The 26,808-nt window shown below is 39.8% G+C and overlaps 1 protein-coding gene across 2 annotated transcripts in view; it reads left to right on the forward strand.

Annotated features, from left to right (window-relative positions):
* gli2a (GLI family zinc finger 2a) overlaps window positions 1-26,808 on the forward strand; it is a 481,485-nt gene that overhangs the window by 417,464 nt on the left and 37,213 nt on the right. For both annotated transcript variants that reach the window (XM_069934894.1, XM_069934895.1), the window contains 3 exons: window positions 540-653; window positions 4,838-4,978; window positions 10,950-11,099. In XM_069934894.1, the coding sequence (XP_069790995.1) occupies window positions 540-653; window positions 4,838-4,978; window positions 10,950-11,099 (405 nt within the window). The remainder of the gene's footprint in view (window positions 1-539; window positions 654-4,837; window positions 4,979-10,949; window positions 11,100-26,808) is intronic.

Consider the following 26,808-nt stretch of genomic DNA (forward strand, 5'->3'; position numbering starts at 1 on the left):
AGATTATGGAGTCTAAGATTGGATGTTCTTTATTTACCTGCATGTGTACAATAGTAGTGTCCCATCATCCAGCACAGGCATTCTTTCATTTGCAGAGCACATCATCCCATTTCCTTCACCAGTGACAATGAACTGTCCTTATTTTCTGAGCCATCAGTTTCTAATGAAGAAGAGATTATGCAAAAAAATTAAACGGAATTATGAGACTCTCACAGGGGTGGCACATTTAGTGAAGGGGTTAGCTTGTTATAGCACCAGCGTTGGAATCCCACACTGTCTGTAAGGAGTTTGTACATTCTCCCCTGTCTTCATGGGTTTCCCCCAGGGGCTCAGGTTTCCTCCCACTGTTCAAAAGGTACAGGGGGTTGCAGGTCATTTGGGTGTAATTGGGCAGCATGGGCCTTGTGCAAGTTGCGATTTTTAGCTTCAGTAATACTGAATTTCAAAAGTTGAATTCAATGTGCAAGTAACATTTCTTTTCACTCGTAACCAAGAATGAATGTTGAAATTTTTAACAGGGCCTGGTTTTTATTCCGCAGAGCAAGCTGAGTGGTGAGTCCGCTGTCAGCAGCACTGTGGATCCATTGATCAACAAACGCACCAAAGTCAAAACAGAGGTGGAGGGACTAAGACCTGTCTCTCCCATCATTGAGGTGAGCTAATAAGAACCTGGCTAAGATGCACCTTTACTGCACCCACTGCAACCTAAACCCGGGTAATATGATCAATCAAGCTATGTTTACTGCATTGGACAGAAATACAACTCAAATGGATTACAATGAGGTTCACTGGCATTCTCCCACAACTCTTTATCCAAACCAAAACCAGTGTTTCTTTTTTTTTATCTAATTTCCTTGGGAATATACATATCCTGTTTATTGCAAATAATCCCTCTGGTGCCATATCTCATATTAAATACATTTCTCCAGAGTTTCCTGTAGGACTAATCAGTGACAATTTGTAATTGTGGTCCCTGATTCTGATTTCCCACAAAAGTTAAGATAACCTCTCTTTTCATACATTCTGCTTTATTCTAACGAAAAGATTTCCCAGCCAATGCAACTTTTCCTGGTTTAGCAGTTTGTTTAATCTCTTGTATCACCATTGTGAACCTTCTCTATCCAATGCCTTCATTTTAAAACTGTTAGGTTTTGTCCTTTCTCTCACTGATCCCGATGCAATGTTTAATGTGGGTGGCTTTATCGGTACTGCTTATTTGATGGCACAACTGAATTGCCATTTAAAGAGCAATCAATGGTCTATCACACTCCTCTGGTTTGGCATTCATTACATTTTGGTCAGATTAGGCAAAGAGTCCAGATTTTCTTTTCTAAAGAATCTAAGTGAACTAATTATGTCCTTAGAACCTCTTTTTATAGTTTTTCATTCTGACTTGAGCTCAAAATTGTATTTATACTCTGGAGCTCTGGATAACTAGTCTGTTAGTGCACTACTGCATTCTCTGTCTTCAACTTTGGTAAATTTTTAAAGAAGCATTGCTCATCAGTGATAAATTGGATGCAACAGCATCAGATTTTTCAGTGCAGGTTTTAAGTCAGATTATAAATGAAGTCAGAGTTACATGTAAGTGGGTGACCAGAGATCAGTATGTTCTGGTGGGGATTGGAGCCTCATGACACCACAAAAAGACCAGGAACAATATATCCAATGAGGCTTTCAACAATTTCTCGGGTAATATATTTTTACTCACCAAATAATTAAAAAGTCCTATTAGTCACCCTGTGACAGTTCTGGAAAAAAAGTTATCTGGAACTAAAGGGCCATTTTAATACACAGTAAAAACCCCTGGTAGTTGGTACCTATGGGGATTGTTAAATGAATTTTCCGGTTGTTTAAAATTGCTTGCTATGTGATTGGCAAACTAACAGCAAAGCAGGCCAATTTTAAACTTCTGTATTTTTTTACCTATTTATTTTCCGCTAATGTTTTTTTTTGCCAGTTGAGGTTGCTGATGGCTTGAATTCTGGATAATAAGGGATTTACAGTAGTTCCAAAAAGAAACAAAAAATGTCCAGTCGAAGATGATCGCAATTCACGAAAATTCTCCAAAAATCACTTGCTGCAGTCAAGTAATTGAATATAATGCCAAATCTTCGCTCCTTATTTTGCTTTCATACACCTGTTCTGTAATTTAGATTCAAGCACTGATCCCAGCTTCAGGGTGTTTTCATACTGTGTTCTAATGGCAGCAGGATTCTTCATAAAAAGGACAAATGCAGCAGCGGGGATTACCAATTTCAGTCTATATCTGAATCGGAGGCATTTTCCTTATTGCTAGGCTTCGAGTTAGGCACCATGCGTCGGAGAGTTATTAATGGGTTACTTCTTCAGTGTTATAAAGTGCATCACGGCAGTCTCTCCACCAGTGGTCAAAGATACTAGAATTTGATACAGTGAAGCCTTTAGTTCCTGGTCTCCTTCCCACTCTGATGAGTGAGGATTAACAGCGAGAGCAATTTATCTCCTTTTCTCTTCAAACCATTTTTTATTGTAACTCTAAACTACAAGAAGTGTCCCTGCACTACATTTTAATGAAATATACAATACCTTGCTGTCAGTGGGACAACGCAAGCTTTGACTAATTCCTTGTTCTGCCTTCGTCCAGAGGCAGCCCCAGTCAGGCTGTGGAATGATGCATGGGGACAGCTCTGTTTATAATCATCTGGGGCCAGGAAAATTGATGAAGATAGCATATCAGAGAAAGATAAACATGCTGTAGTCAGCACGTTTGGGGCAGGAGCCACATCTCACGAGTTTTAAGTTTGGAGCACGTCGACAGCAGTAAGCACATGACCTAAAAGCATCTCCAGCTGTGATGTGGGCAGGCGCTAATGAGACAATTTTTTAAAAAAAATACACAATTGGCATCTGAAAGGCATTAATATCTTATCGGTAATATGCCTTCATTAGCTCAAACAAATTGCAAGTGTGCTCAAGGCTTTTCACTTTATTCAGAAGGCTCTTTGTTCCTGTGAAGTGGAGAGTAGTTAGTCTGTTGTTGGCTAAATGTGATTGCACTTCAGACTCCTATAGGGCGATGCCTGGGTTGTGGTGACCCTATTGCAGACACCACATTTGTTATTCTTGAACGCTTAATCCTGTTAGTACCCAATCTGAATCTGTTCGCTTCCAGTATTTCAGGAATACCAGACAATAGCACTTTTGAGAAGTGAGCTCCAAGGTATAGCCGATGAAGAAGTAGCAATATAATTCTGTAGAAATAATGTTACCATGATGTATTTCCACTTTTACTTGCGAGTCAGGAGGTAGTCTCAGAATAGTTTAGGTAAGTAGGAAAGAGAGAGATTTGGATCAGGTGGAGGCAGATGGGATTATTTTAGATTGGCATCAGGGTTGGCATATATATGGTGCACTGAAGAGTCTGTTTCTCTGCTATACTGGTCTACGTTCTATGAGTAACCATTTTGTGGATGGTGCTGATGGCAGACATTGTGTGTAAGTGGTGATGGGAAGATAGATTCAGGGTAGTGAATGGACTGATAATCATTGAGTTTAAGCTGGGTTATCATCAAGCTTCTTGAATATTATTGGGACGCATCTGGGCAAGAGAAGAGTATTCCAGCACTTCCTTGTATTAAAATCTGAACTGTATGTGTAGTCTTGTTCTAGGCTGTAACTAAAAATGGATCTAATTTTTTTATTCATGTAATTTGGAATGTATATTAAAAATGGGTATCCCTATTCCTTCAGGGAGTCATGGTTAGCATAGAGGTTAGTGCAATGCCATTCCAGGATCAGTGACCTGGGTTTGAATCCACTGCTGTCTGCAAGGAGATTGAACCTTCTCCTATATCCACACGGGTTTCCTCCCACGTTCCTAAAATATGTGGGATTAATAGGTTAATTGGTAAATTATGTAATTGTGTGGTGTGGGCTTGTGGGCTGGAAGGACCTGTTATCGTGCTGTATCTCTAAAATTATCATTAGGTTGACAGGGAATGAGGAGATGAATAGGAGAAGCAGCTAAAGTGCTGAGTTAAGAAATCTCCCAGGTGCTGCTTAGATTTTGACCACTCATACAGCTCCTAATAGCTTCTCATAGAGAATATTTCAGCCTACTGCCCTCTCTGATGGAGAAAGATGCATAGACTAAAGAATGGATCGAAAGAGAATTGGCATTGGCAAAGCGCTTAAAAAAATATACTTGACAAAAGATGTTGGGTGTAATCGGAATCAGAATTTATTGTCATGAGCAAGTCATCAAATTTGTTGTTTTGTGGCAGCATCTCAGTGCAAACATTCATATAAACCACCTTACAACAATAAAAATAATGAACGAAAAGTGAAAATAAGGCAGTGTCTTTGGTTGATTTATTATTCAGAAATCTGATGGCAGGGCGGGAAGAAGCTGTCTTTGTGCATGCCGAGTGCTCATCTTCAGGCTCCTGTACCTCTTTCCTGATGGTAAAGAGTGAAGAGGGCATGGCCTGGGTGGTGGGGGTCCTTGATGATAGAGGTTAATTTCTTAAGACATCGCCTCTTGTAGGTGGCCTCGATGGAATGAAGTCTGGTGCCTGTGATGTCGCAGGTCGAGTTAACAACCCTCTGGAGTTTCCTCTTGCTTGTCCTGAGCATTGGCACCTCTGTACCAGACAGTGATGCAACCAGCCAGAATGCTCTCCACTGTACACCTGTAGAACTTTTTATGATGTTATGGATAAATAAGATTGTAAAGGAAATTCATTCTAAGAATTTATTTTATTCAGAACCTGTGCAGACCAGAAAAATGCAGGTTTATTACAATTACTGTTAAATTCAGCATAATGATCTCAATTTCTTCACTGTAATTGCTCAGGATCGTATCGCAGGGATGACTGAGGTGAAAGACGATTTGGATAAAGATGATTGCAAACAGGAGCCGGAGGTCATTTATGAGACCGTGTGTCACTGGGAAGGTTGCAGCAAGGAGTATGACACGCAGGAACAACTAGTGCATGTGAGTAAAACCAGAATTGAATATAGAGCAGAATACCTGGATATCAGTCGGGATGCTTTAGTGATAGCTGTGAGGTTTCATGTCATCACCCTTATTTTTAATGCAAGACACAGAAACTTTTGTTGATGTTAAAAGAATATGATGTAGGCTGTCTCTATTTTCAGTTATATCGAAATTAATTGTTGCAGTGTGAATCCAGCACATTTTAATTTTTAATTTAATTTTTAATTTGGAGCAGAGTAACACAGCCTTCTAGCCCACAACCCTGCGCCACTCAATTGCACCCATGTGGCCAATTAACCTACTACATTTTTGGAACAAGAGAGGACACTGGAGCACCCAGAGGAAACCCACATGATCATGGAGAGAAGGGACAAACTCCTTACAAAAAGTGGCGGATTGAAACCTGGATCACTGGCATTGTTATAACCACTGCGTCAACTATGCCACCAATAATTGTATTGTCCGAAATTGCTCATGAATGAAGGAGAACATTTCTGCATTCATAAAGCGCACCTCACAATTTTGGAGCATCCCAAAGCTCTTTTGCATGTGCTTTGTTATCTTGGAAATATAATAATGGCTGTAATGTGCAGTAAAAGAGAGCTGCCAGTTTCTGTAAAGCTAGATCACTCTAAATGGCAATAAGATAAATGAACCAGATACTCTTATGTTCCTAATGTTTGAGGAATAAACATTGGCCTGAGCTCTTTCATTGCTTTTATTTGATTATAGCAATGTTGAACATATGATGGCAAGTGGGACCATAATTTCACATCACAATAGCACCTGAGGGTAGCCCCAGTATTACAATGATGTGTCAGCCAAGTCCTGGAGTGATGTTTTGAATCTAAAATCTTCCACTTCAGAGACAAGAGTGCTGCCTGCGAGACAAGATCAACTTCTTGCATGAGTTCCCTACTACCTTTGATGGCAGTTTGCCTGATCTCAATCCTATATTGGATCCAAGAGAATTCTCTTTTATTTTGTTCTGGATGAAGTAATCAGCTGTGATGAGACTTTTGCCAGTAAAATTCCAGAATTCAAGAAGAGCAAACATCTGTTTCTATAACACTGTGATCACACTTGAGAATAGGTCCAAGAGCAGATGTCTTCTTCTTTCCACCTCTTCTCCCCACGCCCAACCATAAGGGAGCAGGAAGAAACCCTCGCCTTCCAACTTACAATGAACCGCCACAGGCTCCACTGCACCAACAGGGACCAGACACAGATTGTTTTGCTTTCCTTCATAATGTTTTCATCCCCAAGATTAATTAGCCCACCATGACAGCAAGGAAAAGAGATTATGGTATCATAAAACAGAGCATTTGACCAGTAAGTATAAATGACCTATTTCTGTGCAATAAACATATCGAAAAACCATTTGATCCTAAACACTCATTACATTATCAGAGAATTAATTTGTGACATTGCCCCTCACTCTTGCTAGTATTATGCATTAATTTTAACAGTACTTAAAATGCATGATTTTCTGTTCCATATGTGGACCACACAACCCCTAAGAAAACATTCAACATTATGTCAGGCATGCATTGAGTAACACATAAGTATTTGCCCACTTGGCATGTGTTTTTTAGTCCTATTTAGGTATTTCTAAGTAGGATTCAGGACAATATTGAGGTCTACTGCAATTCAGTGCATCAAATCTAGCTAATGTCAACACCACATAAGGCTCCTATCACCTTACTTTGTCCTACCTTAACATAATATACCTGTCTTTATTTTAATTCCTTTTCTGGCATTTATTATTTTCCTGAAATATCCACATGGCATTCATTTTATACTGTCAAAATTCTCTGAGAGATGAGCCTTATTGGAGACATGATTATATTGTATTTAAGTTCGGGAGTTCCCCATTCAATGTTAACCTCTCTCTGTTTTGTTGTCCTCTCTTTTATATAATGCAGGGTATTGTCTCCATCTGCATTCATCTTTCAGTCTGTAAAATAACCGATTAAAAAAAATTTTAAATTGCTATATTTTCAAGTCAATTATCATCTGACTGTACATATACAACAAGTTGATACAGCGTTTCTCTCACACGTACACAGCACATAATGATCACATATATACATGAGGATTTTATATATATATATATATATGTATTAATGTACTATAAAAATAAACCAATTTCCTAGTCAAATATCAGTATTTTACTTTCTTGACAGTGCTGTGTATTAAATTTTGTGTGGTGGTCCCGACCTCTTGCCATCATGAAATCAGGTACAGTCAAGAAATTAAATCTCCAAAGCTACCCTTGGCATGATGTGAACAAGCTGTTGGGCAGTCAGGTCTTTAGAACTTGTTTAATTTATTGCTTATTTTCTTGAATAATCACATCAGCATTAACTTAGAAGCTTTGCTATGTATATTATTACATAAAATGTCCAACATTTTGCCAAAATTTGCACTCAATAACCTGTGCAAATTATTGCTGAACTTTTTCACCTGTGCAACACGAGTTGTCCCAGTAAGAAATTAATCCATGGAACTACAGTAGCACTCTGCTGGAAAATTACATCGTACACTGTGACTCTAATATAAGAATATTGCTTATGGCTTTTTCTGTGGTAGGGAAACAATATCATGTCAGTTTAACTTCAATGACGTGGCACCCTCCCCTCGACCAGCAACATAAATGATAAGCTGACCTGACCTGAAAGTATGCAAAATCCAAAAAATGCAGGAGCAATGCAAAGCATGGGCTTTCACACACTGTTTTCCTCCTGCAAGGCGAAGTATTTTCTAATCAGGGTGAAAAAAACCTTTGGTTCACAGTTCCCTTCATTTTACTATGCCGGGCCTCTAATCCTAAAGCAGTCTGGATGGGCATCATTCAGTATAATGTGGCCTGCTGGCCATGTCCCACAACCCTGCTGTTAGCAACATACAAGAGAGACAAAGAAACATAGTGTGACCCTAGCTGCAAAGTTAACTATTTGAACTCACCTTATTAGAGATGTTCCCTTTGTTTAACTAATTCCTTCCTCACCTTTTCTGCCATGGAAAAATATGTTTTCTTCTGTCTTTCCCAGTTATGACCTGACAGGTTAACTTTTTTCTGTTTGTACCGATATTGCCTGGCTTGCTAAATATTTCCAGCATTTTCTGTGTCTGTTATATCTGGTTGTCATTTTTTTTTCTCTGTAAATTGGCTGCTATGTTAAATCATTTGATTTGAAGTTATTTAAAAGATTATCTTTCATTTATACAGCAGTTTTGAAATCATAGAACACCCCAAAGCTAATGAATATGTAAAGAAGTGAAGTCACTGTTGTAAAGTAACATGTCAATACACTAGTTAGTCAACATGCTTTGAGTAATTCAAACATTACAACAAAACTAGTGATGTCCACAAATTACTACTGGAAGTCAATTTACTCAACTAACTAGAATTATTGAAATTGATCCAAGGATGGGGATTCAAATTCAATCATGTGACCCATGGCTGATGCATGTGGGCAACCAGAGGATGGCTAATGGGGCTGAGTTTATGAATTACATGACAATAATACACATTTTTCTAACATATGGAATCAGAAGACCATCAGCTATGACATGCTTGAGCTGGCTTGGATGCATTCTCCAAATCCGATTCTTATCCTCGAGATGATTAATCCCAATCTAGGATTCAATTGCTACTAATTAAAGGCAAATTAATCTAAATTGCATCTGTTTGGAGTAAGTCAATTGTATACATATTGTTTAGACAGAAAGTGGAGACAGATGTAAAGCAAAAAGTAATGGGGGGTATTTGAGGAAAAGTTAAGGTTTGTGTGGGTGGGAATGAGAGATTTATCTGCTCGTGATGTAAGAGCAGCAGAAAAAAATTATGATCTGTAATTAATGACCATCATTCCCAGGAACCATATTCATCATGAGCCCCTTTTTTTTCTGCCAAAGGCTTAAGCTGTTGACAGCAGGTGCATTTTATTGTGGAGTTCAGCTAATAGATGACATGCCTTCATTCAGCCTAGTTGTTTTCTAAAGACCAGCGTCTGCTTGAATACCGCAGATGTAGTGAAGCAAAGCAAAGCAGCATGTGTTTCCCATTACCGACTTGTGTGTCAGTCTGCTGAGATGTGAAGCATTTGCCTGCAGAGACTTTCAAGCTTTTGCCAGGACCACACTCCTTCAGTGCAGAAAATCCACTGATGCGAGATTTACTCCCACCCCCACCCCCACCTTCTCCTGGAACAACACTGCTTGTTCATCAAGATTAATCAAGCTGATACAGATATGCCTTGGATTGGCCCTGGCAGTCCTGCATTCCAGGTAATAAAAACAAAAAATACTGGGACCAGTCGATAGCTCAGGCAACACCTGAGGAAAGACAAACAAGCTGAAGAAGTTCTGAATGTTTCCAGAATGTGCAGTTTTTAAAATTTGAATTTGAGTTGATTTATTGCTTCAGTTTTTGTCCCAATAATTTTCATAACTCAGCTGGAGGTAATGTCAGGTTAAGGAACTAAAGGGTAAAACAATTATGCTGGCTATTGGAGGGACATACTGGATATACAGCAGTCAAGTGGTTATGTTACTGTAGAGTATTCAGAGGACTCAAACAGACATGGTGTTCAACCATGACAGTGTGAGAACTTGCATTGAAGTAATTTTAAAAATCTTGAGTTAAATAGTTGATATCAGTACTTGTACAACTAAACCTCTGGACCATGATTTAAAAAAAAATACATTTTCTGAAGTCCATCTGGGAAGGAAATCTGCCACTTTACTTGATGTAGGGTAATTATGATTGGCTGTTGTCCACTCTCTGTTTAGGATAGGCAAATAGCACTGGACCAAGTCAGCAACACCCAAATTCCATGACAAAACAAAATGTATCAAGTGGTGAACTTGTTCCCTGAATGAGAATGAAAATTCATTTTAGATTTTCTGGTCTTCATAAGTAGTTGAGCCACTTAGATCCATATCTCCACCCATAACTGATTGCAAGCATTAGAATCCTTCTTGAATCCAGAATGGCTTGGTGATCGATGAGGGGTGATGGAACGTTACTTTTCTGATTGCAAGTCTTGACCAATGGTGTACTGCAGGATTTGGTGCTGCTGTTTGTGAGATATACATGACCTAGGTTATAGAATTCTCACAGCATCGTAGCCATTTAGTCCATCCATCCTATTCAGGGTTCCTCCAAGTTATTCCTATTCCCCTGCTCTTCCCTGCAACTGTTTCTCCTTCAAGTATGGATCTAGCTCCATTTTGAAACTATGCATTTTCTTGACCATATATGAAGCCATGGCCAAACCTGATCATGGTCCATTCTCCAACTAAACTCTACACAGGTAGATTTAAAGTAGTTGAGCTGAATGTTAATTCTCATTTTAATTGCTGAATGGATTGTATTAAACTACCACACTAACTTCATTGCAGCACATCAATTAAACTGAACATTTTAATAATAGAATTAATAAAGAATCCTGGGGAGGAGAGGGTTAATGTACAGGGAGTTGCTTGATGATTCTGAGCTGATACCCTCTAGAGTTTAGAAGGATGAGGGGAATTTCATTGAGGCATACTGAATATTGAAAAGGCTGGACAGAGTGGATGAAGTGAAGATGTTTTCAGGGAAAGTCTAGGTCCAGAGAGCGCAGCCTCAGAATAAAAGGAAACCCCTTTAGGACAGAAATGAGGAGACATTTCTTCAGCCAGAGGATGGAGATGCTGTGGAATCCTTGGCCACAGAGGGCTGTGGAGACCAAGTCATTGTGTAGATTTAAAGCATAGGTTGATAGGCTCTTGTTTGTAGGGGTTTCAAGGGTTATCAGAAGGCAGCGAAAATGAGATTGAAAGGAAGAATAATCAAATGACAGAGCAAACTCAATGGCCCAAGGTCCTAATTCTGCTCCTGTCTTATAGTCCACTTTTATCTGTACATGAAAAAGGAGAAGTTGCTCTTCTTGCTGAATTTTCTGCACATTTTCTTTTACAGCACATCAACAATGAGCACATCCATGGGGAGAAGAAGGAATTTGTTTGCCGGTGGCGGGACTGCTCTCGTGAACAGAAGCCTTTTAAGGCACAGTACATGCTGGTGGTGCACATGAGACGACACACGGGGGAGAAACCACACAAGTGCACTGTAAGTTATCAGCTTGATCAATTGGAATGGTCAGAATTAGGGAGGGGGGGAACCTGAGGGCCCCATCAATAACCTCAACCAGAGGGAAACTTTAACAATTCAAAAGTTTTACAGGAAGTAAAGGAGGTTGGATGGGCAAATGATACTGATAAACTGAAGATGAACAAAGTACATCTGGCTGGTAGTTCCAATGAGAATTCAGAGGTCCTATGCTAAATCCCCAGATCTCCCATCTTGCCATCGGCATCCAGATTTAATTCAGTAGTGACGTGCCAAGCCAGTGAACTACATATTTTTGGATTTCTCAATATTACACTAAGGATGCAAAAAGATGAACCAAACACACTGTACAAAGTATTTAATGAGAAATAGATTTAAACTTAATGTTAAATCGACCATGAGCATAAAGGTAAATAAGGAGTACAACACAAAAGTCTGCAGATACCACGATTGAAGTAAAAACACAATGCTGGAGAAACTCAGCAGGTCAAACAGTGTACTTTATGGAGAGAAGGAAAAGATACAAAACCAAAGTTTCAGGCTTGAGCTCTTCATCAAGGTATGAGCACAATGTAGGCAGGCACCTGAACAAAATGGTGGGGGAGAGGGGCAAGGGGAGGAGTGCAGTCCCACAACTGGCACTGGGCTCTTTCCCCACCCACCATTTTGTTTGGGCACCTACATACATTTTGTTCCTACCTTGATGAAGGGCTCAAGCCTGAAATGTTAGTTTTATATCCTTATGATATAGTGTACACTGACCTGCTGAGTTTCTCCACCATTGTGTTTTTACTTCAGGTAAATAAGGGTATTTTTTCTTCTTTAATTGTCCTCTGTAATATTTTCAACTAACTTCTGGTGCATTTACTGTAAACCAAAAAAAAATCTACAGATGCAAGAAATCTGAAATTAAAAGCAGAATATGCTGCAAACAACCCAGGTTATTGGGCAGCATCTCGGGAAAGAGGAACAGAGTTAATATCTCAGATCAAAGATGCTTTATCTGATTATTAACTCTGTTTCTCTTTCCCCAGATGCTGCATGCCATGCTGAGTGTTTTCTGATTTTATTTCTGGTACATTTAAGCTTTTTAAGATTGCATTTGTGGGTTTTCACTAATCTGTGCGATCATTTATGTAATGGTTTTGAATACCCGTGATTAGTGGTTACATTTAAAAATAATTCAAAGGGCTTTGATTGGAGTGAGGTGACATGGGGGAGGCCATTTGGCCCATTGAATTTGTGCTGTCTCAGACCATCACATCAATCATTGTCACACATTTCCCTCAACTTATTCTCTTTCACGTGCTCATTAAAAACATAGGAGCAGGACGTAGGAGCAGAAATAAGTGATTCAGCCCATTGAGTCTGCCCTGCCATTAAATGACGAGATGATCCAGTTTCCCACTCAGCTCCACAGTCCAGTCTTCTCCCCATAACCTTTGATGCCCTGGCTAATCAAGAATCTAATAATCTGTCTTAACTACACCAAATGACCTGGCATCCACAGCCACCTGCGACACAGATTCCTCTTAGTTACCACCCTCTAGCTGAAGAAATTTCCACACATTTCTGTTCTAAGCGGACACCCTTCAATCCTGAAGTTGTTCCCTTAACTACTCCGAATTCTCCTACCACAAATCTTTAGAAAGGACCTCAGGATCCTTTCTGATCTCTGGCTGCCATTCGTAGCCCTCTCTCTGCCTTATGTGAAGGCTGTAAAAATTTAGACCTCCAGGCTGATCAAATTCACAGATCTAGAAATGGCATAGAGAGCCGTAGGAATAATTTAGAAGGTCATTGTGGGTAATGGGCCAGATCAAGCAAGCTTGACCCATTTGTCACTACTATTTGGGCTTCACCAGGAGCTCCAGTTTTTTTCCACATCCCAAACATGCTGACTAATAGATTAATGAGCTATAAAAATTGCCACCAGAGTTGAAAGGAAATTAGAGATTATTGGGCAAGTGAGAGAGAATAGATTACAGCAAAATATGTGCAGCAATCCAACTGATAGGGTTGCTCTTTGAACTGACACAACTTGATGGGCCAAATGCCCTCCTCCTAGGCCAGAAGGAAATGAGAAAGCTTCTCACTTTCTTGTCCCCATTGTGTAGATTGGTGCCATCTTGCTCTGGTCAAAGATGTACGAAAGATCAGTTCGGGGAAATTTTGGGTTTAAATTCAAACAAATAGGAAAAGAAACCTGTGAAGCAATGAGCTCTTTATTGCAACGAAGTGGCAGACTGAGAGAATGGTGACCCTACACTGAGACGACCTTCAATCCTGTCACCAGTGGTCCAAGCAACTCCAGGCACAAGGAAATATCTCCTTTCTCAAAGTAGTGTTTTTAAAAATTCTGTTCATTGCTCTGAGGTTTCAGGATGGTTTGGAATGATCAATCAGTGGTATGAAAGACAGAGATCTTATTTCTGATTCAGTTGTGCAGAAGGACTGCACACTTGCATGATGTGAATTCAAGGCTCTGTACCTTTTTTACTAAACAGAAAAGTGACTAAAAATAGAAACTTGAAAATAAAAGTAGATTCATTAGTCAATCTCCACCAAGTCCTCTAGGTAACTTGATAGTAGCATTTCAAGAACTTCCATTAATACTTCAGGGCAGTGTGAAGCAATAATAATCACAAGAATTCATTGCAGAAGAATAACCTTTCACCTCCTGCTTGAACTCCTTGCTACACTTTATGAACAAAAAATGTGGACAATTGAAACGATCAATCTATACCAAAGTCCTATCCATTTGAACCCATAAAACACTAAATGATCAAACCACGTAACCTGTTTTATTTTCAGTGGAGAGATTTGATGCATTTTCAGAATGTTTGGTCACCCCTGATGTTTACGAGCAGAGGGATACTTCATGCACTAACGTTCCCAGCAGGCTAGCACTCCTGATTTTCTTTCTGTCTGTCTTTTGTCATCCTGTTATTTAGTGATTGTTCACTGATAATTACCAGTTCAGGATATTTGGACTAGATAGATGCCATCATATTAGTCTTGCACCCCAAGGGAATTACCACTTACATGTTTCTTGTGAAACTGACTTGGTTCCATCTATTTTCTCTTCTGCTGTCATAGTTTTTTGTGTAGCAGATGGGAAAGCAATTGGTTTAAAGCAAAAAAGAAATTCAGCAGTTACCATATATACTTGTGTAAAAGTCGAACTTTGTAGACTATTATTTTAATGTTAAATTTATAAGGTCAAGTATTTCAGGGTTACTACTTTTGAGAGGTAGAAATTCACATTAGAGTCCAAAATACCATACAAGTAGCAGAAATCCAAATGATCTCTAATGAATAAAGAACAAAAACCCAATGAACTACAGTCTGCACATCAAAACATACATCCTACCACGGAGGGTGGGGAGAGGGACTGCGGTAAATATCTGTTTTGTCAGAAGTGTCGAGAGTTCCCATTGGCGGGCAGCCAGGGTCAAGGCGCGAGTCCGCATCGGAGGCGTCAGGAGCTCTGGTGGGCGAGTGACCAGGGCCGAGGCATGAGTTCACGACTGAGGTGTCGGGCAAGGTGAGAGACTAGGGTCAGCCTTTATACGAGATGTATGTAAAATTCCAGATTTTTTTGGCCAAAAATAGGGGGCCTAGTATTACATGGTATCGACATTTACATGAGTATATATGGTAGTCTTAGTAAGGACCTGAAGCTGCTTATGGCCTTTGTGAAATGCAGGGTAGCATTTCTATCAAAGTCAAATTCAACTGAAACCATGAGAATAAGTTCCATCATACTGCTTCCTTTAATTCCCCCACTGCCATGTTGCAGTTGACATAATAGAACAGGTGCAACAAATCTGCTTTGCTAGCATTGAGCATTTCTTTGATGAACAAGAAACAATAAATAGAAACATTGAAATACATTGCAGTCTTTTGGGGGGAAAAAAAACAAGGACAGTTAACATTTTGGGAATATTTTTTATCTTGTAGTGAAACATGATAAATGGGATAAATCTTAGAACAGCTTTTCTCTTTACCTTGCGCGGTTTTTCCAAAGTTTCCAATAAGTGGCAATCTATTGAACATTAAAATGATCAGATAATTAAGAAGGCAGCTCAGACAGGATACGATGAAAATGAATGTTGGAAAATAGAACAACTTATCACCATTTGAGGCAAAAACAGGAGTTTCTTAGGAACTGATAGATATTTAGATGTGGATAAAGGAGTAGGGAATTAATACTTAAATGATCTAAGTCAGTCGTTCTCCACCTTTCTTCATCCACAGATGTTTTTAATAATTCCTTTGTTGACTGCAGACCACCAATATCAAACTCACAGACCACCAGTGGGGAGTGTGGTCTGCGAGCTTGTCCCTTCCCAGACCACCGCAGAATTTTGTTTTGGTGGGAACATTTTTTGAGAATTTTTTGCTCCTCTGACATCAAATTTACAATCCCGATTTGTGTATTACTTGTTCATTATATCAGGAATATTTGTCTTTTCCATGTTACTGCTGATCCATAGGTCTGAATGTTCCCTGTTAAGAAGTTATGGCAGATGGGTTAAAATGCTCTTCTCGTTGTTAACATTACCATGGTATTGACTCTTGTGCTGTGCAACTGTCAGCTGCTATTTTCAGATTCAGATTTCAGATGTTATGTCAGAGTACATACATGACATCATGTACAACCATAAGATTCTTTCTCCTGCAGGCGCGGCAGAATGACCACTAATTGGTAGTGAAAAAAAACCAACACAGCATACGCATGTAAACGACCTACTGTATGTCTGAGCTCTGTTCTGACCGACTGGTTGGATCTTGAAATGGACACATGTTACTCTGGGCCAACTCATTCTTAAACTGGAGCTACGGCACTTCGTCCATGGCCCAGCACTGGAATTGTCTACTACCATCTGGCTTGCGCTTACCTCCCCCACCTTGAACATTGGGTCCGCCACTGCCTTTGTGTCCCAAAAATAGAACACATTCAGCAACAGCGGAGTCTCAGCGCCTTCTGGCCCATGGTCGTTGCCATGTTGGTCTATCAAATTAAACAGCCCCTGGATCCCTGGGACCTGGCACATAATTTTTATATTTAAATATTTTTAAGAAATAATTTTGTTTTTTTTGGTCGTATGAACGGATGGTCATAAGTAGAGGACCACATGTAAAGTGCACAAGTAAGAGTTTGTAATTGAGGAATCTGATGGAGGGGTAACAACTCTTCCTGAACCTGATGATGTGAGCCTTTTGGGACCTATAACTCTTAGCTGATGGCAGCAGAGGGAACAGAGCATGTGCTGGGTGGTGTGGGACTTTCATAATTGCTGCTGCTCTCTGATGGCATTGAACCATAGAATACTGCAGCAGAGAAAACAGGCCATTCAGCCCTTCTAGTCTGCAAAAATATTATTCCACTAGTCACATTGACCTGCACCCAATCCATAACCCTCCAGACCTCTCTCATCTATGTATCTATCCAATTTATTTTGAACTGAAGGGTGAGCCTGCATCAGATGACAGCTCATTCTGCACTCCCATCAGTCTCTGAGTGAAGAAGTTACCCCTAAACCTTTCCCCTTTCACCCTAAAGCCATGTCCTCTTGTATTTTTCTCTCCTAATCCAAGTGGAAAGTGCCTACTCGTATTTACCCTGTATTTACTTCTCATGATTTTTTTAAACCTCTATCAAAATTCCCCTCATTCTTCCACGCTCCAAGGAATAAATTCCTAACCTGTTTAATCTTTCCCTATAACTCAACTCCTGAAAACCCAGCAACATCCTAGTAAATCTTCTCTGCACTCTTTCAATCTTACTGATATCCTTCCTGTAGTTTGGTGACCAGAACCGTGCACAATATTCTAAATTTGGCCACACCACTGTCTTATACCACCTCACTATATCATCCCAACTCCTATGCTCAATACTTTGATTTACAAAGGCCAAGATGTTGGAAGCTTTCTTTACAACCCTGTCTACCTGTGATGCCACTTTCAGGGAAATCTGTATCTGTTTCCTCCGATCCCTTTGTTCCTCCACACTCCTCGGTGCCCTACCATTTACTAAGTATGTCCAACCTTGATTGTCCTTCCAAAATGCAACACCTCACACTTGTCTGCATTAAATTCCATCTGCCATCTGGCCCATTTTTCTAGATGGTCCAGATACCTCTGCAAGCTTTGAAAGCCTTCTTTGTTGTCCACAATGCCTCCAATCGTAATGTCATCAGCAAACATGTTGATCCAATTTCCCATATTATCATCCAGATCATTGATATAGGCAACAAACAACAATGGTCCTAGCACCGATTCCTGAGGCCTCCAGTTTGAAAAGCAATCATCCACTACTACTCTCTGTCTTCTCCCATTCAGCCAATTTAGAATCCAGTTTACAACCTCTCCATGGAAACCTAGTGTCTGAACCTTCTGAACTAATCTCCCATGTGGGACCTTGTCAGGCTTTAATAAAGTACATTTAGACAACATCTCATCTACTTTCTTGGTGACCTCCTCTAAAAACATGACCTATCATGCACAAAGCCATGCTGAATATCCTTAATCAGACCTTGGCTGTCCAAGTACTTTTATATCTAATCTCTCAGAACACCAGCCTATAATTTCCTGGTTTTCTTTTTGAGCCTTTTTTAAACAATGGAACAATATGAGCTATCCTTCAATCCTCTGGCACCTCATCTCTGGTTAAGGACATTTTAAATATTTCTGCCAGGGCCCCTGCAATTTCTACACTAGTCTCTCTCAAGGTCCAAGGGAATATCATGTCAGGCCTGGGGGATTTATCTACCTTTATTCACTGTAAGGCAGCAAGCACCTCCTCCACTTTAATCTCTATATGTTCCATGACACTACTGCTTGTTTCCATTCCTTCCTTATACACTATGCCAGTTTGTTGAGTAAGTACTGATGCAAAACAAAACTGTTTAAGGTCTCCCCATCTCATGAAGCTCCAAACATAGATGACCATACTGATTTACATCTAAGGGGCCAATTTTGTTCCTTATTATTCTTTTACTCCTAATATACTTGTAGAAAACCTTCAAGTTTACCTTAACATTATCTGCCAAAGCCACCTCATGTCTTTTTGCCTTCCTGATTTCCTTCTTGAGTATTTTTCTTAAATTTGCTATACTTTTCTAGTACCTCATTTGCGCCTTGTTGCCTATACCTGTTATACACCTCTTTCTTCTTCTTAACCAGATCGGCAATATCCCTTGAAAATCAAAGTTCCCTGTGCCCGTTAACTTTGCTTTTAATTCTGACGGAAACATGCAAACTTTGCAGACTCAAAATTTCACTTTTGAAGACCATCCTCTGACTGAGCACATCCTTGCCAGAAAACAACTTTTCCCAAACCACTTTTCCTAAATCCTTTCCCATTTCCATAAAGTTAGCCTTTCTCCAATTTAGAATCTCAACTGGAGGACCAGACCTGTTCTTATTCATAATGAACTTGAATCTAATGGCATTATGGTCACTAGACTCAAAATGTTCCCCTACACATACTTCTATCATCTGACCTGTCTGGTTTACTAATAGAAGATAAGTATTGCATCCTCCCTCATTGATACCTCTATATATTGATTTATAAAACTTTCCTGTACACATATGAGAAACTCAAGCCATCCAGCCCTTTTTACAGTATTGGAGTCCTAGTCAATATGTAGAACTGTACTCATGTTGTAAATTTGGTGAAGAACATTGGGAATATCAGACACAAGAAGTCCTAAGATTACAATGGGCATTATATATGTTCCAGTCCTCCTTTCTGAACCTTCTACTGATTGAAACCAAACTTTCCCTATTGCATTTGGCTGTCATTTCTATACTTGCTAAAATTCACAAATTTATGATTCCATTTTATTTCACACTTTAGGGCTTTATTATTTTGTTCAAATCACTCTATGACTACAATCCAATCTCTCAACAATTTCTTCCTACCAGGGTTTCTGCATTCTCTCAACACTGCCTTCTTGCACATCCCTCATATCCATTGACAATGGCGCCTTCAACTGCATTATTGCCAAGCTCTGGAATAACCTTGCTCATGGTCTTCGCAGCATCCTAACTTTCTTCCTCCTTAAAGCACATCCTCTTGACTCAGTGTTTTTTATCTGGCAATGATCAGTTTTACCACATTAAAGATGCAAAGTGTTGCTTTTAGCAGAAATTTAGACATTTAGCATCAATCAAATATTGTTACAGGATTAGTTTTGCATTTTGAAAGAAAGATTGTTTCCCACATCTTGGGGCGACACAGCGATGCAGTTACTAAAGCTACTGCCACAATGTTGAAAGGGCTGCACTCAATCTCGACTTCTGGGGCTGTCTTTGTGGAGTTTGCAAGTTATCCCCATGAACACACAAGATTCCCCTGGGTGATTTGATTTCCTCCCACATTCCAAAGTCATGAAAGCCACTAATTCAATTGGCCACTGTAAGTTGCCCTTCATGTACAGTCAGACATGGACATAAGACCTGCTGCTGCAGTGTTCTTCAGCCCTTGATGGTATGCCAACCTTTATATTCCAACCAAAAAGCAAACTAAAGCTTCCCTACCTCATAACCCTCTATTTTGATTTCACCCATGTGCCTGCCTAAGAGTCTCTAAATGCCCCTCATGTTCAGCCTCAACCTCCCCGCCTGGCAAGGCATTCCAGGCACCCAAATTTACAAACGTTCCTCCCTTCATTTTGTAGAGATATCCTCAGGTGTTTGCTATTCCTGCCCTGGGAAAAGGCGCTGGCTGTCCACTTTATCTATGTCTCTCAGAATCCTGTAGACCTCTTCTCTGCTCCTAGGAGAGAAATCCCAGCTCTGTTAACCTTGCCTCATAAGAATTATTTTCCAACCCAGGCAACGTCCTGGTAAATCTCCTCTGCACCCTCCCCATAGCTTCCACATCTTTCCTATAATGAGGCGATCAGAACTGAATTTGAGAAGCTTTGTTAGATATGTGGGCAGAATAAAATGGTATTAGTGCAGGATTAGCATCAGTGAGTGATTTAATGTTTTAAAGATTCAGTGGGGCAACAAGCCTGTTTGCATGCTTTGTGACTTGGTACGTAGGCATTTTCCAGCTGGCTTCACCAGGCACCACATATGGCTGAAGCTTCTTCCAGTCAGTTGTCAATGTCCTGTTGATACCACAGAGGGAACTGATGATTCCACACAAGGGAGAATGCTCTTCATCTTGGAAATGAACGATGTTTCTAGTTTACTTTTCCAGCACATCACTGTATATTCGACTCACTCTGATGTCTCCTGAATGTATTGTGCCTGTTGAAAATACACCCTTAGGTCATAAAAAACCTGTTTCTTTGCTCTGACATCTACACTTTTAAAAAGAAACATGATTAATAAATTGACAAGAAGATATAGTTGAAAGGATGAAAAGCTATTGTGCTTTAATTACCATTTCATGAAATTTTGATTCAGAAGGGAGAACAGTTGGTGTTTTATTTAACAGCAAGAGTGCTTCGCACCTTGCAAATTTGTTTTAAAGAATTATAGGATTTGAAGGGGCACATTAAAGAAATCGGAACATATGATATTAAAAGTTAATACTCAAAAGTACCAGAGAAAGTCAGCAGTGTCGACAGGAGGTCAAGATTTATAACCAACATTTTGGGCCGGAGCTCCTTTCTTACCAGATGGCATTAGCATCAACTTCTCTGGTTTTTGTTAGCTCCCCACCCCCATCCCCCTCCCCCCCCCCGTCTCCTTTTTCTTATCCTATGTCTCCTGTCCTCCAGCTCTCCCTCTTTCTCTATCCCTCTGCCTCCTTTCCTCCAGATCTGCATTCGCAGCTACCCCCCCCCCACCCCACCTTCCCCTGATTAATTTGCAGCTTTTCCCTCCTGCCCTCTTATCCATGTCCACCTGTGGCCTCCTGTGCTCCTCCCTCTGCTCTTTCTTCCCTCCAGCCCCCACCTTTATATTCTGGTGCCTGCCTGATTTTTGCTTGTACTTTGATGAAGAGCTCTGGCCAGAAACATTGGTTATCCTTTACTTCCTATCAATGCTGCATAACCTGCTGAATTTCAAAAGCACTTTTCAAGATTCCTTTATTGTCATTTAATAGTTCAGAACAAGTAATATTGCACAAAATTTGCCTTTTCCCTGCCGTAAGCAGACAAGTCACTATTAATGTTGCCCAGCACGCCATGCAGTAAGAGAGAGAGAGAAGCAAAAGAATCCCTTCACCTTCAGTGCTCTCACAGCCTCTGCAGTTGCACTCATTCCTGTTTGATCCATCAGCATCCCGAACTCCAGATCCAAACCTCCGACACAATCAGGAAGCCTTCAGCCCCCAAAGCCCTTCGGTGACCTTCTTGGCCTCAGTACCCTCTCGAATCCTGGTTTCCATAATTGGTTCCCATGAGACAGTTTCCAGCAGCCTCAGCCCTTGCGGGTTCCCCGCCTGCAAGTTACCCGCAGCCTTTGTGCATCCCTCAGCTGCTTATCCCCTCACTGGTTCGCAGTCTTGGTCATCGTCCTGTGTGGTCCTTCAGCTGCTGAGCCCTTCACAGGTCTGCTGTCACCACCTCTGCTTCTCCTTCTCAATGAGGGGAATTTCGCCCCATTTCTGGTGCCTTGCTGCTCCCTCAGAGTCTGCAACCCCTCATGGTCAGTGCCAAGCATAGGTACCACCATCTTGGGAACAGACCCCATGGGTCGAGGATTTTAAAATAAAATACTATTTACCTCTTTACTAGACAATTTAAAGCCCATATGGAGCCAATGGCATTAGGACCAGGCAGTTGAACCATTCAGAGCTGTGCTCCACTCTCCTAGGTCTGCACGAGCGGAAATGCTGCTGTTACAGCAGCGCAGCCATTTTTGTGAATTAGCTACAATCACAGTGTCTGCAGACTTTCTTGTTTCACTTCATGTGATGTCTAAATACCAGTCCGCTCAAAGTTCATTGTCAGAGTACATGCATGGCATCCCATGCAACCCTGAGATTAATTTTCTTGCAGGCCAGGCAAAATTTCTAATTATTGGTAGTGCAAACTACACTCAAGAAAAACATGTATACCAAAGAGAAAGATGTAAAGAAAGAAATTTGAACAAACTGCAATACAAAAACATTTAAATATTCAGTAATAAATAACATGCAAAGTATGAGTCCTTAAATGAGTCTCTGATTGAGATTTTTGTTTGGGAGTCTGATGGTCAGGGGCAGCAACTGTTCCTGAACCTGGTGGTGGGAGTCTTGTGGTGTCTATACCTCTTTCCTGATGGCAGCAGCAAGAACAGAGCATGTCTGGGTGGTGTGAATCCTTTTTTTAAAGTATATGTGCTGCCGAAGCGAGCACTGTGTGGTGTGATTCCTTGATGATTGCTGCTGCTCTCCAATGGCAGCGTTCCATGTAGATTTTCTTGATGGTGGGGAGACTGTTGCCTGTGAGATACTGAGCTGTGTCCACTACCTTTCCATTGTGAAGTATTGGTGCCCCCATACCAGGCCATGATGCAGCCAGACAGCATATATTCCATAACATATCTGTAAAAGTTTGAAAAGGTTTCCGATATTATGCCAAACCTCCTCAAACTCCCAAGGAAGTAGAGGCGTTGACGTGCTTTCTTCATGATGACATTAATATGTTGGGTCCAGGAAACATCCTCCAAGATGGATTCCCAGTAATTTAAATTTGCTCACCCTCTCCTCCTCTGATACCCCAATGATCACTGGATCACACAACTCTGGTTTTCCCTTCCTAAAGTTCACAATCGGCTCCTTGGTTTTGGAGACATTGGGTGTGATGTTGTTGTTTTCAACCATTCACCCACGTTTTTATTCTCCCTTCTGTATGCTGACTCATCACCCCTTTTTATACAGCCAGCTACTGTGGTATTGTCAGCAAATTTGTAAAAGCTGCTGTTGTACTGAGCCACACAGTCATAGGTATAAATTGAGTAGAGCAGGGGACAGTACACATCCCTGTGGTGCTTCAGTGCTGATGTAGATTGTGGAGGAGATGATTCGGGTCTGGAGGGGAGGAAATCCAGGATTCACTGTTGGGTATTGAGACCAAGGTCTTGGAGTTCGCTGATCAATTTTGAGAAGACAATGTTGAATGCTGAACTATATTCGATAAAGAGCATCTTTGCTGTCCAGATGTTTCAGGGCTTTGTTTAGAGCCAGTGAGAATGGCATCTGCCATAGACCTGCTGCTGTGGTAGGCAAATTGGAATGGAACTCTTTCATAGTTTAGACAGGACCTGATATGCTTCAACACCAGCCTCTCAAAACACTTCATCACTGTGGCTGTGAGTACGACTAGTCGTCATTTAGACAGGTTACCACACTCTGCTTGGGCACAAATATCCCATTTCCCGAGGTTTTTTTTTGCTCTTTTAGCCCATAACATTTGTGTTAAGGTATCTTTAAATCAATCACATCACATTGTGTTTGTCAGTTCTGTTGAGTACAGGCGAAAGACATCTTCAATGTTGGAACATTTTAGGAATGAATATTTGGACAAATCAGCTTGCATGGAATTATAGACAATGATAACTCCTTTGGCAGAAGTGTTCAATTATTTTACATCAAAGGGTTCTCTTTAATGAATCAATTTATTTATTTTGGCTTAGTTGGTGTGAAATTAAGGGACAGTCAGTGAGAGAGAAAAGATCCTTCTCTCAATCTGTTGGGACTTGGATACACATCGCCTCCAGACCACCAAGGGGTGCAATTTGATCTTCTGCACCCCACAGTTAATCTGTGGAATATTAGATGGCTATGTCATTGTCTGTCTCAATAGGTCGCTGATTTTTTTTTGAAGTAAATGCACTAGTTAAATAATTAATGTTTACTGCAGAAAAAAAATTGTGAAATTTTACTTATGATTCGTTTGGGCCCATCTTCATTACTCTTCCGATTTTCAAAACATAGCATTTAGCTATGTAAAGAACGGCTAATTTTTTTCTCCTTGAACTCTGATGACGTGCACCTCTGCAGTCAAAGCAACATCCCGGACCAGTTTCCTCAGAGAGATGTCAACTGGTCCAAACACTTCTGACCTTTCTGAATAGACTCTCCATTGGTTCAACTTCACGCTCTTTAATCCCATCATCACCCCTTGATGGTATCATGTGCCATGAGGAGCTGGGGGAATAATAGCTGGCCACCCTCTGATGCCAAATATATTTTTATTTAGTTTGTGAATCTTCTGATTGAATTGTATCAATGTTATTAATACCTCATGCACCCACTGTAATTTTTGGTACTTTCACCCCCTCTCAATCCCAGTAGTAATGTACACAGCCCTGACTTGGAGCATCTACTCCAGGCTCTACACTGGCAAGGTGCAGGGCCTAATTAACCTAGGCGGTTTTCTGGTCCATGCTCCCGAACTATTTTGGGGCACAAAAATACAGCCCACATTATTCCCTACATTTGTGGATTTTGGGCTTTGAGTGAAATTATTGTGCATTTTATGATGAGAGACACATTGTTAAATGAAAAGTAATTGCAACCTCTTAAAGAATGTTCCTAATAAACTCAATGTCACAAGTATGAGAATATGGTGAATTTGTAGCCCTGTGTTAGAAAATTGGAGTACAATAGTTTTACAGTAACTTTATTTTGATTTTTCAAAGTTATCTGTTTATCCGGAATCCGACAAGCATTAACATTTGTTTGCAAAGATCATTTGGGAAGTTTTCCAAAAACCCATTGGAATTCAATAGGAAGTTGACAAGGATGTAAAGTTGCATATTTTCTTCTGGATCAAAGCATGATAGACGATTATGATGGACTGTTTTTTTCAGAATTGCATTATTTATAACTGTTAGGGGATAACACTGTTAGGGGATATAATTGTCCATAGAAAGCAAATAATCCATGAATGAAATGATACTGACTTTGGAAAGTTGGAATCTAGCTGTTCTCCTCTCGTGCTTTATTTCTGACTCTTTCGTAAATAACAGCACACAAAAATTATGAGTCCTGGAACTGTAGCATTCATGAATTTGTAAAATCACATTTTGTAATTTAACCTATGTCCAAGAAATAACATTTTGGAAGCTTTATAAAAAACTGTCCACGTGCAAAAGTCAAAACTGACATATCCATGAAGTCCTATTGAGCTTGCACCAATAATCTGCATTGTTGTTTAGATATGAATGTAATGTGGCTTAAAATTTTAACTATTAAAAATGAGTGAAACTTTATTAGGCATTTCCTTAAGATTAAGGATGATTTGCTTCCACTCTTGCTTTATGGGTTGTAAAGTGGTTGATGAAAGAACTGTAGAATCACCTTTAGCAGGAGTGCGAGGTGCCTGACAGAATGGGTGTCGGGTCATTTGCTATGTGGGGTGCACTGACTTACATTTTTTTGAATATTTTAAAATTTTCCATATATTTAATTAATAAACATTTAAATTAAACAGTAATGAATAAGTTTATAAAATTACATTGGTTACATGATGGATTTATCCCCCCCCTACTTACCCTCTCATCCTTCCCTCTCTATTACCCCCTGTACAAAAATTATACAAAAAAAAATAAAAATGAGATATATAGTTATAAGAAGTATGGAAAAGAAAGAAGAAAATAGTTTCCTGGATTGCTCGAAGGTTCGGTTCGCACACTGGGATCCCATTGTGTTTGAATGGTCATTTTAATATTTTAGGAAAGAAGATTAATGCAGGTCTCAAGAGGCTGGAAGTACATTTTTATATATTTACCCCCCCCTAAACTTTGCATATACGACCTCAAAATTTGCAAAAAGTTAGCATATTTATTTCTTAAATTGTATGTAATTTTTTCCAAAGGAATACAACTTTGAATTTCTGCATTTCATCTCGCCTTACCTAAATATGTGTCTGATTTCCAAGTCACTGCAATACACTTTCATGCTATTTTGACAAATTTTGTTTGGTACATTGATAATTTTAAGATTCAATTTATTATCATAGAACACTGTTTTATTACTATTACATGAAATTCCTTTTTGCCTGCTGCAAGGCAGTCAAATTTGCCTCAGATTTGGTGTTGTTCTTTCTATATTTCCCAATAAAAATAAGTCTGGGTTTGTGGAAATAAGGTACCTGTAATTTGTTCTAAAACATTCCCTCAGTCCATCCAAAAAAGCCTTACTTTAGAATGTAGAATGTAAAAAAAGTTCCTGTTCACCACATCTAAAATATTTATCTGATAAATGATTTCATTCTATTCAATTTTTGTGGCATTAAATATAATTGATCCAAATAGTTATATTGAATTAATCTATACCTTACATTTATAATATTTATCATACAATCTCAACAAATATTTACCATCTTTTCTCATCAATTGTGATATTTAGATCTACCTCCCATTTCTGTCTAGATTTATGGACTCCCTGTTTAATAGTTCCTGTTTTTAATAAAAGGTACATTGCAGAAGTAAATTTCTGAGCATTACCTCTGATTAAGCATTTCCAGCTCACTACAAGCCGGTAAAAATATTGTTAGACCTAACTTTTCCCACAGACATCCTCTCAGTTGAAGATAACAAAAAAAAGTATTCCGAGTTATTCCGTATTTATTCCTTAATTCTGACTTTCATTTCTGTTGGACTGCTCTGTGCTCCCAATACATAGGTTTGAGTTTCTCACTACCATCCAAATGAAAGGTGGTGCATTGAAGATTCCCATGAATCAGTGGGGATACTCTAATGTTTAAATGTAGCGTTTAGTACATCCTTGAATCCTTTCTTCTGTCCA

This window comes from Narcine bancroftii, chromosome 4 (genome assembly GCF_036971445.1).
Source record: "Narcine bancroftii isolate sNarBan1 chromosome 4, sNarBan1.hap1, whole genome shotgun sequence".
Lineage (NCBI taxonomy): Eukaryota > Metazoa > Chordata > Chondrichthyes > Torpediniformes > Narcinidae > Narcine > Narcine bancroftii.